Source organism: Papaver somniferum, chromosome 7 (assembly GCF_003573695.1).
Source record: "Papaver somniferum cultivar HN1 chromosome 7, ASM357369v1, whole genome shotgun sequence".
Classification (NCBI taxonomy): Eukaryota; Viridiplantae; Streptophyta; class Magnoliopsida; order Ranunculales; family Papaveraceae; genus Papaver; species Papaver somniferum.
Genome location: NC_039364.1, coordinates 136,943,239 through 136,957,219, shown reverse-complemented (window position 1 = coordinate 136,957,219; position 13,981 = coordinate 136,943,239). Strand labels below are relative to the sequence as shown.

Sequence of the window (13,981 nt, the reverse complement as noted above, 5' to 3'; positions counted from 1 at the left end):
CGTAAAATCTAACAGTTAAGATTCGCTTATCTACACATACAATCGACGGTACGAGATGAAGCCGTAGAGTGAAGCCCTAAACAATACTCTGGAGTATTAAAGTGAAAGGTTTATAAGCAAAAGGAGCCTAACATTTCCTCGGTCTCCTTTTTCTATACGCCGCGGGAACTTCAAGCTAGGCGATATTATTATAGGTTTGTTCCACCTTTCTTTCTCCTGTATTTATCTAATTGTATCTTTGTTTTTGGGGTCTGAATTCAGATCATGAAGTTTCCGTTAATTGTTTATATGTTTTTGTCCTTCTAAACGCTAAGTTTTGAAGCAGAAATTGTCTACAATCTTTTTGGTTTTTCCTGTTTTTTTTTTTAATTCTGTTCATGATGATCATTCATGTTAAATCGAATTACACCAAGAGATAGATCATATGGAACAGTGTTATCATGTTCGTGGCTGATTTATTCAATTTCGTTAATCAGTTCTCGTAGATTCATATGTATCTGTACTTGTATCTTGGATTTTGCCTAATTTGATAGTCAGTGCTGGTCTGTTTTCATTATATTATTAATTCATGCTTGATCATGCTGATTTTGTATAAGATTGTCACACATCGGAACTGTTCTGCGTCTTGTTGGTATTGAGTTTTTTTGTTTTTTGTTTTTTTTTTTGTGTCTGTTCACATTCCTCTTTTTACTTCCAATTTACCATGATATTTAGTTGTGATGTTATGCAAACCTATTCACCAATATGAAAAACCACTGGCATGTCTCTTATGTACCTTTCTTATCACAGAGAGTTCTTCGTGTTTGCTGTTTCAGTTTTTCTTTCTTGGAAATTGTATCTCTTTTGATTCTAAGAGATGTCACTTATTCTATTTCATGGTTCTTCTGATGGGATACTGCAGTTTATTGCTAATAACTCAATATGGGTAAGGAGAAGGTTCACATCAACATTGTTGTCATTGGACATGTCGACTCTGGGAAGTCGACCACCACTGGTCACTTGATCTACAAGCTTGGAGGTATTGACAAGCGTGTGATCGAGAGGTTTGAGAAAGAGGCTGCTGAGATGAACAAGAGGTCATTCAAGTACGCATGGGTTCTTGACAAGCTTAAGGCTGAACGTGAGCGTGGTATTACCATTGATATTGCCTTGTGGAAGTTTGAGACCACCAAGTACTACTGCACAGTTATTGATGCTCCAGGACATCGTGACTTTATTAAGAACATGATTACTGGTACCTCTCAGGCCGATTGTGCCGTCCTTATTATTGACTCCACCACTGGAGGCTTTGAGGCTGGTATCTCCAAGGATGGCCAGACTCGTGAGCACGCCCTTCTTGCTTTCACGCTTGGTGTCAAGCAGATGATCTGCTGCTGTAACAAGGTATAACTAGTTTCAAATACAATCTTGTTTGTATAGTTAAGTTTCCAAGTATGTTTATCCACATTGTATGATACCAACTAGTTTCAAATAATATTTTTCATTTTTTGATAACTTTAGATGGATGCCACCACCCCCAAGTACTCAAGGCTAGATACGATGAAATTGTGAAGGAGGTCTCATCTTACTTGAAGAAGGTCGGGTACAACCCAGACAAAATTGCCTTTGTTCCCATCTCTGGATTTGAGGGAGACAACATGATTGAGAGGTCCACCAACCTCGACTGGTACAAGGGACCAACTCTTCTCGAGGCTCTTGACAATATCTCTGAGCCAAAGAGGCCCTCAGACAAGCCCCTCCGTCTCCCACTTCAGGATGTTTACAAGATTGGAGGTATTGGAACTGTGCCAGTGGGACGTGTTGAAACTGGTTTCATCAAGCCTGGAATGGTTGTCACTTTTGGACCCACTGGTTTGACTACTGAAGTTAAGTCTGTGGAGATGCACCACGAAGCTCTCCAAGAAGCTCTTCCAGGGGACAATGTTGGGTTCAACGTTAAGAATGTTGCTGTTAAGGATCTCAAGCGTGGTTTTGTGGCTTCCAACTCCAAAGATGACTCTGCCAGGGAAGCAGCCAACTTCACCTCCCAGGTGATCATCATGAACCACCCCGGTCAGATTGGTAATGGTTATGCCCCAGTCCTTGACTGTCACACTTCTCACATTGCTGTTAAGTTTGCCGAAATCCTCACCAAGATCGATAGGCGATCTGGAAAGGAGCTTGAGAAGGAGCCTAAGTTCTTGAAGAATGGTGATGCTGGTATTATTAAGATGCTTCCAACCAAGCCCATGGTTGTGGAGACCTTCTCTCAGTACCCACCTCTTGGACGATTCGCTGTGAGGGACATGAGGCAGACAGTTGCTGTTGGTGTTATTAAGGAAGTTGAGAAGAAAGACCCATCAGGTGCCAAGGTCACCAAGTCTGCTGCCAAGAAGAAATGAAGCGTGCACTTGGGTAGAGGGGTGATGTTGAGAACAGCAGTCGTAGGAAGGAACTGTCCTTTTTTCATTAGGAGGCGTATGTTTTTATATAATCGTTGTTTGTGGTCTGCTTTGATCTGTTATCATTGCAGTCTTATCGCTTGTTTTGTCTTTGTTTTAGCAGGCATTCAGATGCAAGCCTGGGTGCTTGACAGGCGGTGGCAAGATGGTAAAGAGTTTTGTTTTAAGTTTGGTGTTTAAAAACATATTCAGATGTCTGGCTTGTTAAGTTTCAATTTCTAAGTGTTTGTCTTTAATACTGCTTATATCCTTCAGCTTCTGTCATCTTTTAATTTTGCTTACGTTGGAACGACTTTTTTCTTACCAGTGAAACACTTTAGTTAAATGTTTACCAAATCTCTCTGACAAATCTGAGGTAGCTGCAGTTTCATCTTCATCACAAAAACAGCAAGTAGCAGGGACCATAACACTTAAATTCAATTGTACAACATATCCAAATTGTCTCACGCAAGTTAGAAACAAAGAAATACATCGGAATTGAGAATAAAATTGCCACAGAAAATATAATGTACCCTTGCATCCGGACAGGTTATAAATTAGTATATTAAGAAGTAGAGATATTGCCTGAAGGCCTTGCTTTTCTAGGGTTCATTATCATTACTTGTTCTATTCAGATCCCGTTTATTTAAATACAAGAAGCTCTCTCTATAGGAGAAACTTGATTTTGTTGAAACTGGGAAAAATCCGCTATAATACCCGCTACCTTTCTTCTTCAAGCAGATTTCCACAATATTCTTGAACATGTCGTTTTTTTGGATAAAAGGTTGGGCGGCATATTCCTCGAAACTCATCCACTGTTAAAAATAGCAACAATGACGAATTTCCATCAGTTTGATCAATTTACAGTGCCCTCTACTATATTTTTGGTTTCATTTCATTTCTGGGTTGACGATTTTCTCTCATCCCTAAGAGAGATCAAGCAAACCAGTCACCAGAAATAATCAATCCCCTGTGCATCTCCCTAAGTTAGCTTTAACAGACAGAAGAGTGGGAAGATTTGAACATGTATATTTTAGTTTGCTCAGTTCTCTTTAGAATAGTGATTCTTATAGATGTAAAGTCTAGCTTTTGCTTGAATTTTATTTAGAGATTTCTTTTAGGTTAATTTGACGAGCCATTACCTGTGCAGCCTCAATTTCATGGTCTTGTTTCTCGATGTCAAATGAGAGGGGCCGCATCATGCACACAAAGAATAAATCTGATTTTTCAAAGAATGCCTTGTGGCTTTGCCTGTAAATTTAAACAATTAAGAGTTTAAGAACTTTCACAATTGGAAGGTGAGAGCAATAAGACAATATGAAGTACGCCTATAAATTCAGGAAAGATAGAAGAAAAGGAAAGAAAAACAAATCTACTATATATATATTACGAATCCGTGCTTTATTCTAATTAGTTGATATAAAGATTTGACATGATGATTGGTGGACACACAGAGTCATGTCAACATCCTACTTGACTATTTTTAATGGACAGTGATACATAATGCAACAGGCCATAACTTGGATCTTTTGAATTTTGATCACATTGAATTTTGCATCATTACTTCATTTAGTCTTTTTGATGAGGCTCTTAAATGAAACATAAATATTTTATATTTTCTGAAAGCAGTTTTAGGTTGGTAAACAAATACATGCCAATCAAAACCTCGAATTAAATAGTTCAATTTTATATTACGGGATTGTGATTCAAATAAGTAGAATCATTATGTCATATTCACTCATGAGTTGCTAAAAACTACCTCATAAAGTGTCTGCTAAGTGCTAACCCAAAAATTAGAATAACAACAGCAGCAATGGAATTGCATATGTAAAATACAGGAAAAGAATGATGAAGTGAACTGCAATCATATAGGAAGAATGAGGTTATGCTTAGAAAGTAGGTCAAAGTTTTTTTGAGTGATGGAAGAACTGATCAAAGGAGAGGTATTATTATGGATCAGTATAACACAAGCATCAAAATGAGCTCTACTGTTTCGAGCAAGATATAGGTATACCATTTTGTATTTGCAATTGCAAGTAATTTTTTTTTGGATATAGACACCTACCTGAACGCCAGAACTTCCACAAATTCTGAGTCAATCTGAACATAAAAAACAGAACTTAGACATAAATCAATCTATTCACTATTCAAACATGGCAAATTAAGAGAAACTTTTACAGAAATACACACTCCTGTTTCTTCCTTAACTTCCCTAATAGCTGCCGTACATATATCCTCACCCTGTCGATAGAAATGATTATTAGTAAAAGGTTGCTAGCTTACAATATAAATAAGATGGATATAATAAGAATAAGAACTCAATGCTGTGTGGAGTACCTCATCAACAACTCCAGTTGGATATTTCCAGACACCAGAACCCCTCAATTTCCCACTTTTTTCCTGTACTACTAACACCTACCATCAAATGAGATAAGCAATAAAAGAACATAGTAATTTTAACAAAATCAATCCTCTAGAAAACAGTCAGATGATCATTTTCAATGTATGTTTTTCCGCAATCATGACTATGGCACAAAACGAGAATGTCAATCATACAAGTGACTAGGTTGGGACTTATATTTGTGGGTAGCCAGATTAACTTATAAAGAGCTAAAAATAGCTGCACCATGAAAGTACCTTTCCTTCGTCGCTCATTACAAAAGCACCAACACCAACTCGGTGTGTAGCATTTAAAGGAAGAGTATTAACAGTTTCAGGAATCCAATATACCAGCATTAAGTAGGTTGGTTCGGCATGGTGGTACCAAAACCCCTCCTGAAAATTAAGCATAGCAGGTTTGTGGAAACCGGAAACATTAGGAAAAGAATGACAAATTCTCACTCTGGAATCAATGGAAGCAATCAAACACAAAGGATATCAACTTTTGTCGCTGACAGCTTGGTTGAGAGAAGATAATCAACCTTGACTGCAGCTTCAACAAGATTTACATGTTCAATTGGCAGTTTAATCCAAACACCTTTCTTTCCCTGCAATAGAGTATGTACAATTTGCATCAATATAACATGTTTAGTGATTTTATGGTACACAAAAAGAAGAAGAAAGAAAATCACATTTAGTTAAACATTGACGTATCGAAATGAAATGACCATAGTAACCACCACCTTTTGTGTCCATTCTTTTATTGAAGCTTTAAGTAGAGAAAGGAATATTTCACAGTCCAATGGATCCTTAATCTCTACAGTTACTCCTCCATAGTTATCATAAGCTGCAGTAAGCAGCTCATGGTTTTTGTTTTCTGTTATAACTAGCTCCATATCTGATGATGAGTCTACGGATTTTGACATAGATCTGATGTTCAGTAGGCTTACAACTCTAACCTGGATATCTGAATAATCAAGAATCAAAGATGTCAAATGCATTGCAATTAATATTAAAATTGACATGCTTTTGTGTTGTTGTTTAGGTAAGTATGGGACTTAGTGAAATAGGATCCTTCTGCATTTGGTATAAGAGGCCAAGAGGATTTGAAACATATAGCTCTAAAACGGCTGTGAATATTCACAACTTTTTACTATTTTCACACTGGACCCTGCCACGAATTAATGCTTGCACTTAAAGAGCATGGTTTATGGACACTGATCACGATGTTCATGAATTAACTGTCACGAAACCAAACCATCAAGAGTACTGCCTCGGCAGACTCACGGTTGGGCAACACAGAAGAAAAGATATAAGCAAGTAATGGAAAGAGTAACCTGTTTAAATATTTTAGTTCTGGCACAATGGGGGTCAAAGAAACCAATTTAATTCTATCAGCAGCATGCAAAACCCAGGTTAACAAAGCTAATTTACAGCTCAAGTAATGTCTAAACTCTAAACAACTATCAATAGAAATACCATAAGTAAAACAAGAAATCAGTCGCTATCCCCGATGCTCACCAACCTCTGAGTTCACAATTCATCAATCAATATATAAAAATTTCTGTCGTACTGCTACTTATTGAGTATTAGAGCCAAAGATAAGGAAGCATGGGTGGCTAAGGGGGCGCACAGCCAACTCAATCAAAAAAGAAAGAAAGAAAAGGTGACGTGTTGCGATGAAGTGCTAAACCTGTTCTATGTGGAGGCAGTATAAAAAACACACTCTACGGATATAACGTAATTCATCCCCACTTCGATCAAGAATACCCAAATAATTGTTTCTGTTGTTTTTGTGATCCAATTCATAATTCATGATTATCATCCCAAGTTTTGTTTGACTGGCATTTCTAACTTAGTTGTAGAACTTGCGTATTCTCATAGAGAGATCAATTTAGACAATACTGAACACTTTAATGTACTCTCTTTTTCTGAAAATACGTATATATCAGGAATTTCAGCTACAAAATTTGATCGGTGAAGTGCAACAACTAGCTGTCAAATGAACAAAATGAAATGAAAAGTAGATAGAGAAATGGGATTGCAAGTTGAAACGTACCTTTGGGAATGAATAGGGCACCAAAATTAGACTTGTTCTTTCGAAGATTGCAAAGTTTGATTGAAAAACTGAAACTTGGATTTGAACAAACGGTAGTAAGTTTTCTTGTCGTGGAGAATAGCACGGATGCAGATGGTAATCGGTATAGATATTTAAACATCGAATATACAGTCAAGATTGATTTGAATTGACTACGCAATTTGAAAACTAGAGAAGTTTATACTTGTATTGTTATCAAAAAATTTTGTAGATTACTGGTAGCGGGGTGATATGCACTGTTTCTTGAAGATTTTCTAAACTGAAAATTGGAAGTGATGATGGTACACACAATAGCAATCTCTAAACGATATACTTTGAAAAAATAAGAAACAATGTTGCTTCCACGTCATAGATGCGTCTCCCTGTAAAAAGGGACAGTGGTTCTAAATGAACCCACCACCAAAACAAGTTATTGACGATGCTGACTTTATCCGATCTAGGATATATAGGCACTCAGTATATTTGGAATAATAGGTAAAGTGGGGATAATCTTATTTGTGTCGGAATTGATAAGGCTTTGGGAAATGGCCTCTGGCTACTATACTATGGACTTGTAAAAGATTTATATTGGCATCATAGGCACTGATCATATTCTCATTATCCTAGAGACCTCTCCCATGTCTTTTCAGGGTTGTAAGCCATATAGATACTTCATATCCTGGGGTAAGGACCCTTCTGTTAGAGATGCAATTATCTAAGTATGTTAGGAGTTCTCCTTACCAACTTACCAATTGACTGAGATTCGTTAGACATGATCTCAAGAAGTGGAATATCCATCAATTTGGCAATATAGACCAAAAAGTTAAACCTCTAAATGGTGAGCTCCACAATCCAAATACTTTATCCTATAATAATCAGAACTTAGAGCACATCAAACAAGTTGAACTAGACTTAGATCACTGGCAGAAAATTCAAAAAGAATTTTGTGCCCAAAAGTCTAAGCAAGAGTTTTTTAGATCATTTGATAGGAATACCGGTTATTAACATAATTCTGTCAATAGAAGGAAGCATTATAACGTTGAGAATCTGTTGGTTTCTCATATTAGTTCTATATGTACCACAACTAATCCCTATGAGAACAATGAGATTTTAAATTATATTGACCCATGCATCTCTGAAGCCGATAATAATATTCTCAGACATATTACTCAGCAAGAAACTCGAGATACTATAAACCAAATGACTCCTTGGACTGTTCTAGGGGCAGACGGTTTCCCTCCTGGGTTTTATAAAGAAAATACGAATCTTCCAATAGACGATGTTTGGAAAACTGTCCAGAATTTATTTAATTCTAAACATTTATTAAAAGAGAATGAATCATACTTTTCTTTCCCTAATTCCCGAGACTAATAATTCTGCTAACCCCATTAATTTCATAACAATTCCTTTATGCAATTCTAATTATAAAATAATCTCCAAGATCATTGTAAATAGAATGAAGCCACTCTTGGGAAAGATAATAAGTCATTTTCAGTCTTCTTATGTTCCCCATATGAACATTCAAGACAATATTATTATTTATCATGAGCTGGTGCATACCATGAAAAGGAAAAAAAATAGGTGAGGAGTAATGGGTCTTAAACTTGACATGTCAAAGGCCTTTGGCGGGGTCGAATGGTCATTTCTTATGGATATCCTTAGATCCTTTGGTTTTAATGAACATTGGTGTGACTTAATTTTTCAATGTGTAAGTACCACTAGTATCTCTATATTGCTAAATGGGACTCCCCGTAAGTTATATAAACCTACTAGGGGTTTGAGGCTAGGAGACCCCTTGTCTCCTTACCTGTGTATACTTTGTATGGAAGCTTTCACAAGGTACCTTATCCATGCTGAGAACTGCCAACTTATACATGCTATAAAGGTGACTAAATTTTCCTCTATTAGTCTAGTAGTCATCTGCTTTTTCTAGATCACTGTCTTATCTTTGTTAAAGCTTCTCATAAAGAAGCTGATATCCTCATGAATCTTATTCGTGATTTCAGCCTCTTTTCAGGTCAAGTAATAAATATACAAAAATCGAGTTGCTTCTTCAGTAATAATGTTCATCATGATTTGGTTGTTTCTCCTATTAGGTATCTCAATGTCAAAAAAATTGGTCTTAATGAAAAATATTTAGGTATTCATATTTTCATTACTATGTCTCATTCTGATTCTTTTAACCATCTGAAAGAATATTGTGATAAGTGAGTAGCTAAATGACAAGGTAAACAGATGAACCAACACTACATCATTTTTAGTGTTTAGTAACAGGCTGCTTCAGTTGCAAAGAGGGGTTGCAACAGTTTGAATCTGTAACGAAAGTAGATGTTGCAAGTTTTCGCAACGGCTCATAAGCAGTTATGAATTTTCGGTTGCAACATTTTTCAATCGTTGCAATGTGAGTTTGTCGCAACAGAACAGTTGCGAAATTAGATGGTCGCAACAGCTTCAAACAGTTGCGAAACTGGAATTTCGCAAGTCCCAGTTGCGAATTTTTTGCAATATCAAGAAAATAGTGGTTTTGACCTGGTCAAATCAAGTCAAAATCAGGTTTTGGACCGGTCAAAACCACTATTTATTTACTTTTTAATCAGGTGTTAATTCTTCAGTTCCCCTGTTCATTTGGAAATCATTCCCCTGCAACAATTTCAGGCAAAATTACAGTGAAATTCTTCGGCTCTTAGGCATAAACATTCAAAGCATATACCCATAAGTTTCTAAGAGACATAACTTTGGCAATACATAGTCATTTCATACATTGAATTATAAACACCAACCATCATAGAACTTAGGCAACTCATGAAATCATAAACTAAAGACTTATTCTGTATAGCAGTAGTAGATACAATCTTAAAGGCACAAGGCTGGAGACAAGCTCAACATTCATTACCTACATGCTCAAACAAGTATAGCTTCTTGTTGCTTCATAACCAGCCTTGTAAATAGTCGCACTTACTGCTCATATCTGCGACCTGCAAAACCCATGTACACCATAAGAGTAGCCGTTGTCAAAAATAATTGTAACAGTAATACAGGGAAACAAATAACAGTTTTCATTGACACGTGAACTAAAAAAGGTTGGCTAAAAAGATTAGTGGTAAAGAATTTTTTTTCCCACTTTCTAAGTGATTTCAGAACTCGAGGACTACTGTTTTTCTTCCATATATCTAAGTTCAATAGATATGAAAAAGATTAACTAAAACGAAAGCTAGCCAAATTATTTGTTTGCCTGTTTCAGAGTAGTTTCAGAAACGCACATACCTATTTAGCCAAACCAATTGCTTTTAGGATGATAAGGTTCCTTCATTAGTTGTATCCCATTCTTCTTCAGCTTCATTACTGTTGACAAGAATAGCGCCATCTGTAGAATCAACATCAACATCAACAGCCTCTTCTCCTTGGGTTCCATGTTCTTCTCCGTTATCTTCTACCTACTGAGACAAAAAGTGAAACAAATCAACATCCAGTTCCCATCACGAAAGATAAGAATAATAAAAGGGAGCATTTTACATAGAAACAAAGAAAGTGCCTGGATGGATTAACACCGTTTGAGAATTTTGCATGTGTTAAGTCTTGCGGATGCACCTGGAAGCCTTTTGCCAACTTCTATCTAGTTCACTAACATGTTCATCAAATAGATTTCGACTTATCAAATAAGAATAAAAACATACCATTATCAAACGAGCGAGGAAACTTCATTTAAAGAAAAAAATAACTATTACTTAACAGAGTCTCCACAAACTCTTCAACTTTGCCGAAAGATTCCATTCTCGTAAAGTCAGCACCAAGCAAGGTGATAAAAACACTAACCGAAGCAAGCAAATGCCACTTCTCTCAGTTAAAGAAACTTCACAAAAGCCTGCAATAAACATATGGATTCATGATATACACTCAGACAACTAAATACCATTGGATTCAGAAGCAACTTGTGGGTAAAATCCATCTAAAGCTCGGAATTGGTTTCCCTTTCCTTGACCAATTTTTCATTGGACCCTGGTACTGTTGTTATTTTTAGGAGACATAGCATGGGCTAAGGGATGTAGTGAGCTCATGCAAATTACCCTTGGCCAAAAGGATAAGCCCATGAACATAAGTTACCAAGAAAGATAAGATCTAGACATTTAATTCTAAATATTGTGACATGTGTACCTTTTGATTTCTCACGATAAACAATGATTTTCCAAAAATTTAACTAGTAAAGAGATCGCCCTACATTGACCCGTATATACTATAATTAATGGACTTCAACTGTATGTCCATTAATAATAAACAACTGGAATGTTAACTGATAATTAACGGACAACAAGACAGAAAAGAAACCACAGTTCATATACGGCACTTCGGACTCAATATGATACTGCCTGAAAAATATTCTATGTACATAGAGTAAAACTGTCTACCAATTAGAACTATATGTCCTAGCAAAAAGTTGAACTCAAAGGATGGCATTTTAGATATCTCACTTTCTTGGCAAACAACGCATAACAGCATCATCAAGGTCAAATGGTCTATTCGTGGCACCGAGAACAAGGATTCTTTGGCTGTCTTTCGACCTCAGTCCATCCCAAGATGCCATGACGACCATTTCTCATTTTCTAGTTGCCTCATGTTCATAGCCACCACCTCGGGCACCAAGCGAACTGTCAACCTATACCAACAAAATTTAGGACAGTAAACGATGTATGTTGAGACTTGAGCAAAGTTAAATCCAAAAAAAGCACAACCAAGAAAAATTTGGGAATATGCACAAATGAATGAGCTCATTCTTTCCATAAGGTGTCAAAGTCCTCACCTCATAGACAAATTTAGTTACAGGGGAAAACTTGCTAGCAAAAGAGGAAAGAGCCTTGGTAAGCTTTTCAGCATCTCCAAACCACTGATTCAGCATTCAGAAAGGAAAAAAGAATCAGAACATTCAAGAGCTATGCTGATGCTTTATATGGTTATTGTTCATAGATTAGCACACGACATTTTAAGAAACTAGATCGGAAGATAGAAGATTCATGATATAAAAATTAAATACGAACACAAACCCGGTACACCAACTCTCGTGTGTGACACAAAGTTAGAGCAACAACTTGTCCAGCAACAGGCTCATTATTCCAGCTTTTAACTTTCATCCCTTGCACATCCAACTGCCTGTCAATTTGGGATAGAAACATACACATCAATCATCAGAAAGATTTCCTTAAATACAAAGATACGAGATAATAAGATAAAAGATCAACCTGTCAGGCATAACTAGAACTACAGTTTAGAAGCCAAATCAAATTAACTAGCCACGAAGTACCTATCACACATTAAGATTAAGATTAGGATTCAAGATTTAATTAAACTCATCAAATAAGAACTAAACCAGAGCACAAAGCTACTGAACCCAAGAAAAATAGAATGAATACGTACTTGAACTGCTTATGGGATCCCCCAGAAGTTGCATTTGAGATTTCCCAAGCAGCCTCCTTTTTGATATCAAACTCAGCATTTTGAAGCAGATGGATTAGAGGACCAATAATATCAGCAACTATAACCGACTACACAAAATTTAAAATGAAAGCATATCTCTTCAGTTCCACCTAGATTTTTCTTGACAGATAACATCCAAACCCAAAATAGCTTGAGGCATGCATTCATATTGAACTGATTGAGAACCAAAAGAAAAACTGTAGCCGAGGAACCTCAGTGAGTAAGAAAGATCTCTGAGAACTCTAATGGAAATGGTAATCAACAAATTTTTTCCTTCAAAACCAGGAGCGCAGAACAAGTGTTTTTTACCTGCAAGTCAAACAACACATCTCAAAATATATTACCCAGTTATGTAAAATAAGTAAAATACAATCGCCATAGCACCTATTAAATTTCAAGAATCAACAGGATTATATCAAAACTATCCAACTGAACCATTATCTTAATACAAAACTTGATACAAGGAAATACCACAAAGAAATAGCTAATTCAAATCAAAAACATAAAAGAATCCAAGTAAAAAAAATTGCCTTCAGATGGATGCTCAAATCCCGAATCAACAATTTCTCTAAGAAGCTATAGCTTTAATAGAAAATCTCTGAAGAACTGTGTATCCAACATATCCCCTACACCATCCAAAATGTTCAAATTACTCTCAAACTTTAGGGTATTAAATTTAACACACTACAAGAGTTCGAAAATAAAAACAAAACAAAATCAATCTAAAAAAGACAAAATTGCATCAATTTTATTCACAGGATTTCAACTCCCAAAAGGCCAACTCATATCAATTTCTTTGAAAGTTTTCAACTTTCTATCAAAATCTCAAAAGGAAAAAACTACGACAATTTGAACTCACCAAAATTTCAAATTTCTTGGGTTTTGACAAAACCCGAAACTAGCTCAATCTCAAAGCGCCAAAAATATTTATAGATCGAAGAAGATGGTTATAGATCGAAGAATATAATGCAAAAACTGAGATCGAATCATGGTGGAATGTGTTTACTTCCATTGATAGATCGAATCATGGTGGAGAACGGCACTGCTAAGTCAGTTCTAGGATATCAGATTAGAGCTTGATTTAGGATTTGAGATCTCTGAAATCAGTAAATCATTCAACCTTAATCTCAGAGATATTACTGATTTAAGACTTATTACTTCTCTGAAATCAAAGTAATGGAAACCTAATAACCAGAAAAGAGAACGAGAGAGAGAAGAGAATAGAAAAGAATGAAAAATGAGATAGAGTGAGATTTCTTTCGATAATAATAATCAGATGAGTCAGTTTTGATCTGAATGAGCTGAATAGCCAACTAAACCGAGTCAACTAAGAGTGTGGGCAGCCACACACGCGAGTCGCACGCGTACATTTCCAATCTGCTGCGAATCGTAACAGATACCAACAAGTTATAAGTTTCGTAACTAAGGCAAACTGTTGCGAAAGTTTTGCAAAAACATTCGCAACAGAAACTTCGCAACAGGGGAAAAGCTGTTGCGAAAACTAGTTACTAATCATGAAAAATGGTGTAGTGCAAGCTGGTAGATCTATCCTGGTTTAACATGTGTTAAAATCACTACATATATATCACATGAATACCTTCATGATTCCTGATAACATTCTCCAAAAAAAATGGAGAAT

General features: G+C 36.2%; 2 protein-coding genes and 1 pseudogene across 6 annotated transcripts; 1 reads left to right on the top strand and 2 right to left on the bottom strand.

Moving 5' to 3' along the window:
- Nucleotides 1-63: 63 nt before the first annotated feature.
- Nucleotides 64-2,677, top strand: LOC113298535 (annotated as a pseudogene).
- A 216-nt stretch (nt 2,678-2,893) lies between these two features.
- On the bottom strand, nt 2,894-7,296 carry LOC113298536 (nudix hydrolase 10-like). 2 transcript variants are annotated; one of them, XM_026547303.1, is made up of 9 exons: nt 6,859-7,296; nt 5,543-5,766; nt 5,342-5,407; nt 5,058-5,195; nt 4,758-4,835; nt 4,611-4,661; nt 4,486-4,520; nt 3,563-3,671; nt 2,894-3,235 (listed from the first exon to the last, which is right to left on the bottom strand). In XM_026547303.1, the coding sequence occupies exons 1-9, from the start codon at nt 7,016-7,018 to the stop codon at nt 3,023-3,025; spliced, it is 1,074 nt and encodes a 357-aa protein (XP_026403088.1). In that variant the 5' UTR covers nt 7,019-7,296; the 3' UTR covers nt 2,894-3,022. The 2 variants fall into 2 exon arrangements, with proteins under 2 accessions (XP_026403088.1, XP_026403089.1); XM_026547304.1 differs by having other exon boundaries at nt 4,758-4,820.
- Nucleotides 7,297-9,610: 2,314 nt separating this feature from the next.
- LOC113292999 (katanin p60 ATPase-containing subunit A1-like) lies at nt 9,611-13,556 on the bottom strand. Of its 4 annotated transcripts, XR_003331997.1 has the most exons (10): nt 13,202-13,556; nt 12,283-12,651; nt 12,108-12,169; nt 11,913-12,018; nt 11,672-11,755; nt 11,343-11,527; nt 10,602-10,738; nt 10,425-10,497; nt 10,141-10,310; nt 9,611-9,851 (listed from the first exon to the last, which is right to left on the bottom strand). XR_003331997.1 is itself a non-coding variant. In XM_026541785.1 (6 exons), exons 3-6 carry the CDS (start codon nt 12,116-12,118, stop codon nt 11,468-11,470), a joined length of 267 nt encoding a protein of 88 aa, XP_026397570.1. In that variant the 5' UTR covers nt 12,119-12,169; nt 12,283-12,651; nt 13,202-13,556; the 3' UTR covers nt 10,915-11,467. The 4 variants fall into 4 exon arrangements, 1 of the variants encoding a protein (XP_026397570.1); XR_003331996.1 differs by having other exon boundaries at nt 10,141-10,313; nt 10,425-10,738; XR_003331995.1 differs by having other exon boundaries at nt 10,425-10,738.
- Nucleotides 13,557-13,981: the final 425 nt, after the last annotated feature.

Coding starts and splice junctions, on each gene's coding strand:
- LOC113292999 (XM_026541785.1), bottom strand. Junction 11,756..11,906: donor AGTTGGTGTACCGGGTTTGT/GTTCGTATTTAA, acceptor ATGCTGAATCAG/TGGTTTGGAGATGCTGAAAA. Junction 11,528..11,671: donor TAACTAAATTTGTCTATGAG/GTGAGGACTTTG, acceptor TTGTTGGTATAG/GTTGACAGTTCGCTTGGTGC.
- LOC113298536 (XM_026547303.1), bottom strand. CDS start 7,018: ATGTTTAAATATCTATACCGATTACCATCTGCATCCGTGCTATTCTCC. Junction 4,662..4,757: donor CAACTGGAGTTGTTGATGAG/GTACTCCACACA, acceptor TTCTATCGACAG/GGTGAGGATATATGTACGGC. Junction 4,521..4,610: donor AAGTTAAGGAAGAAACAGGA/GTGTGTATTTCT, acceptor TTTTATGTTCAG/ATTGACTCAGAATTTGTGGA.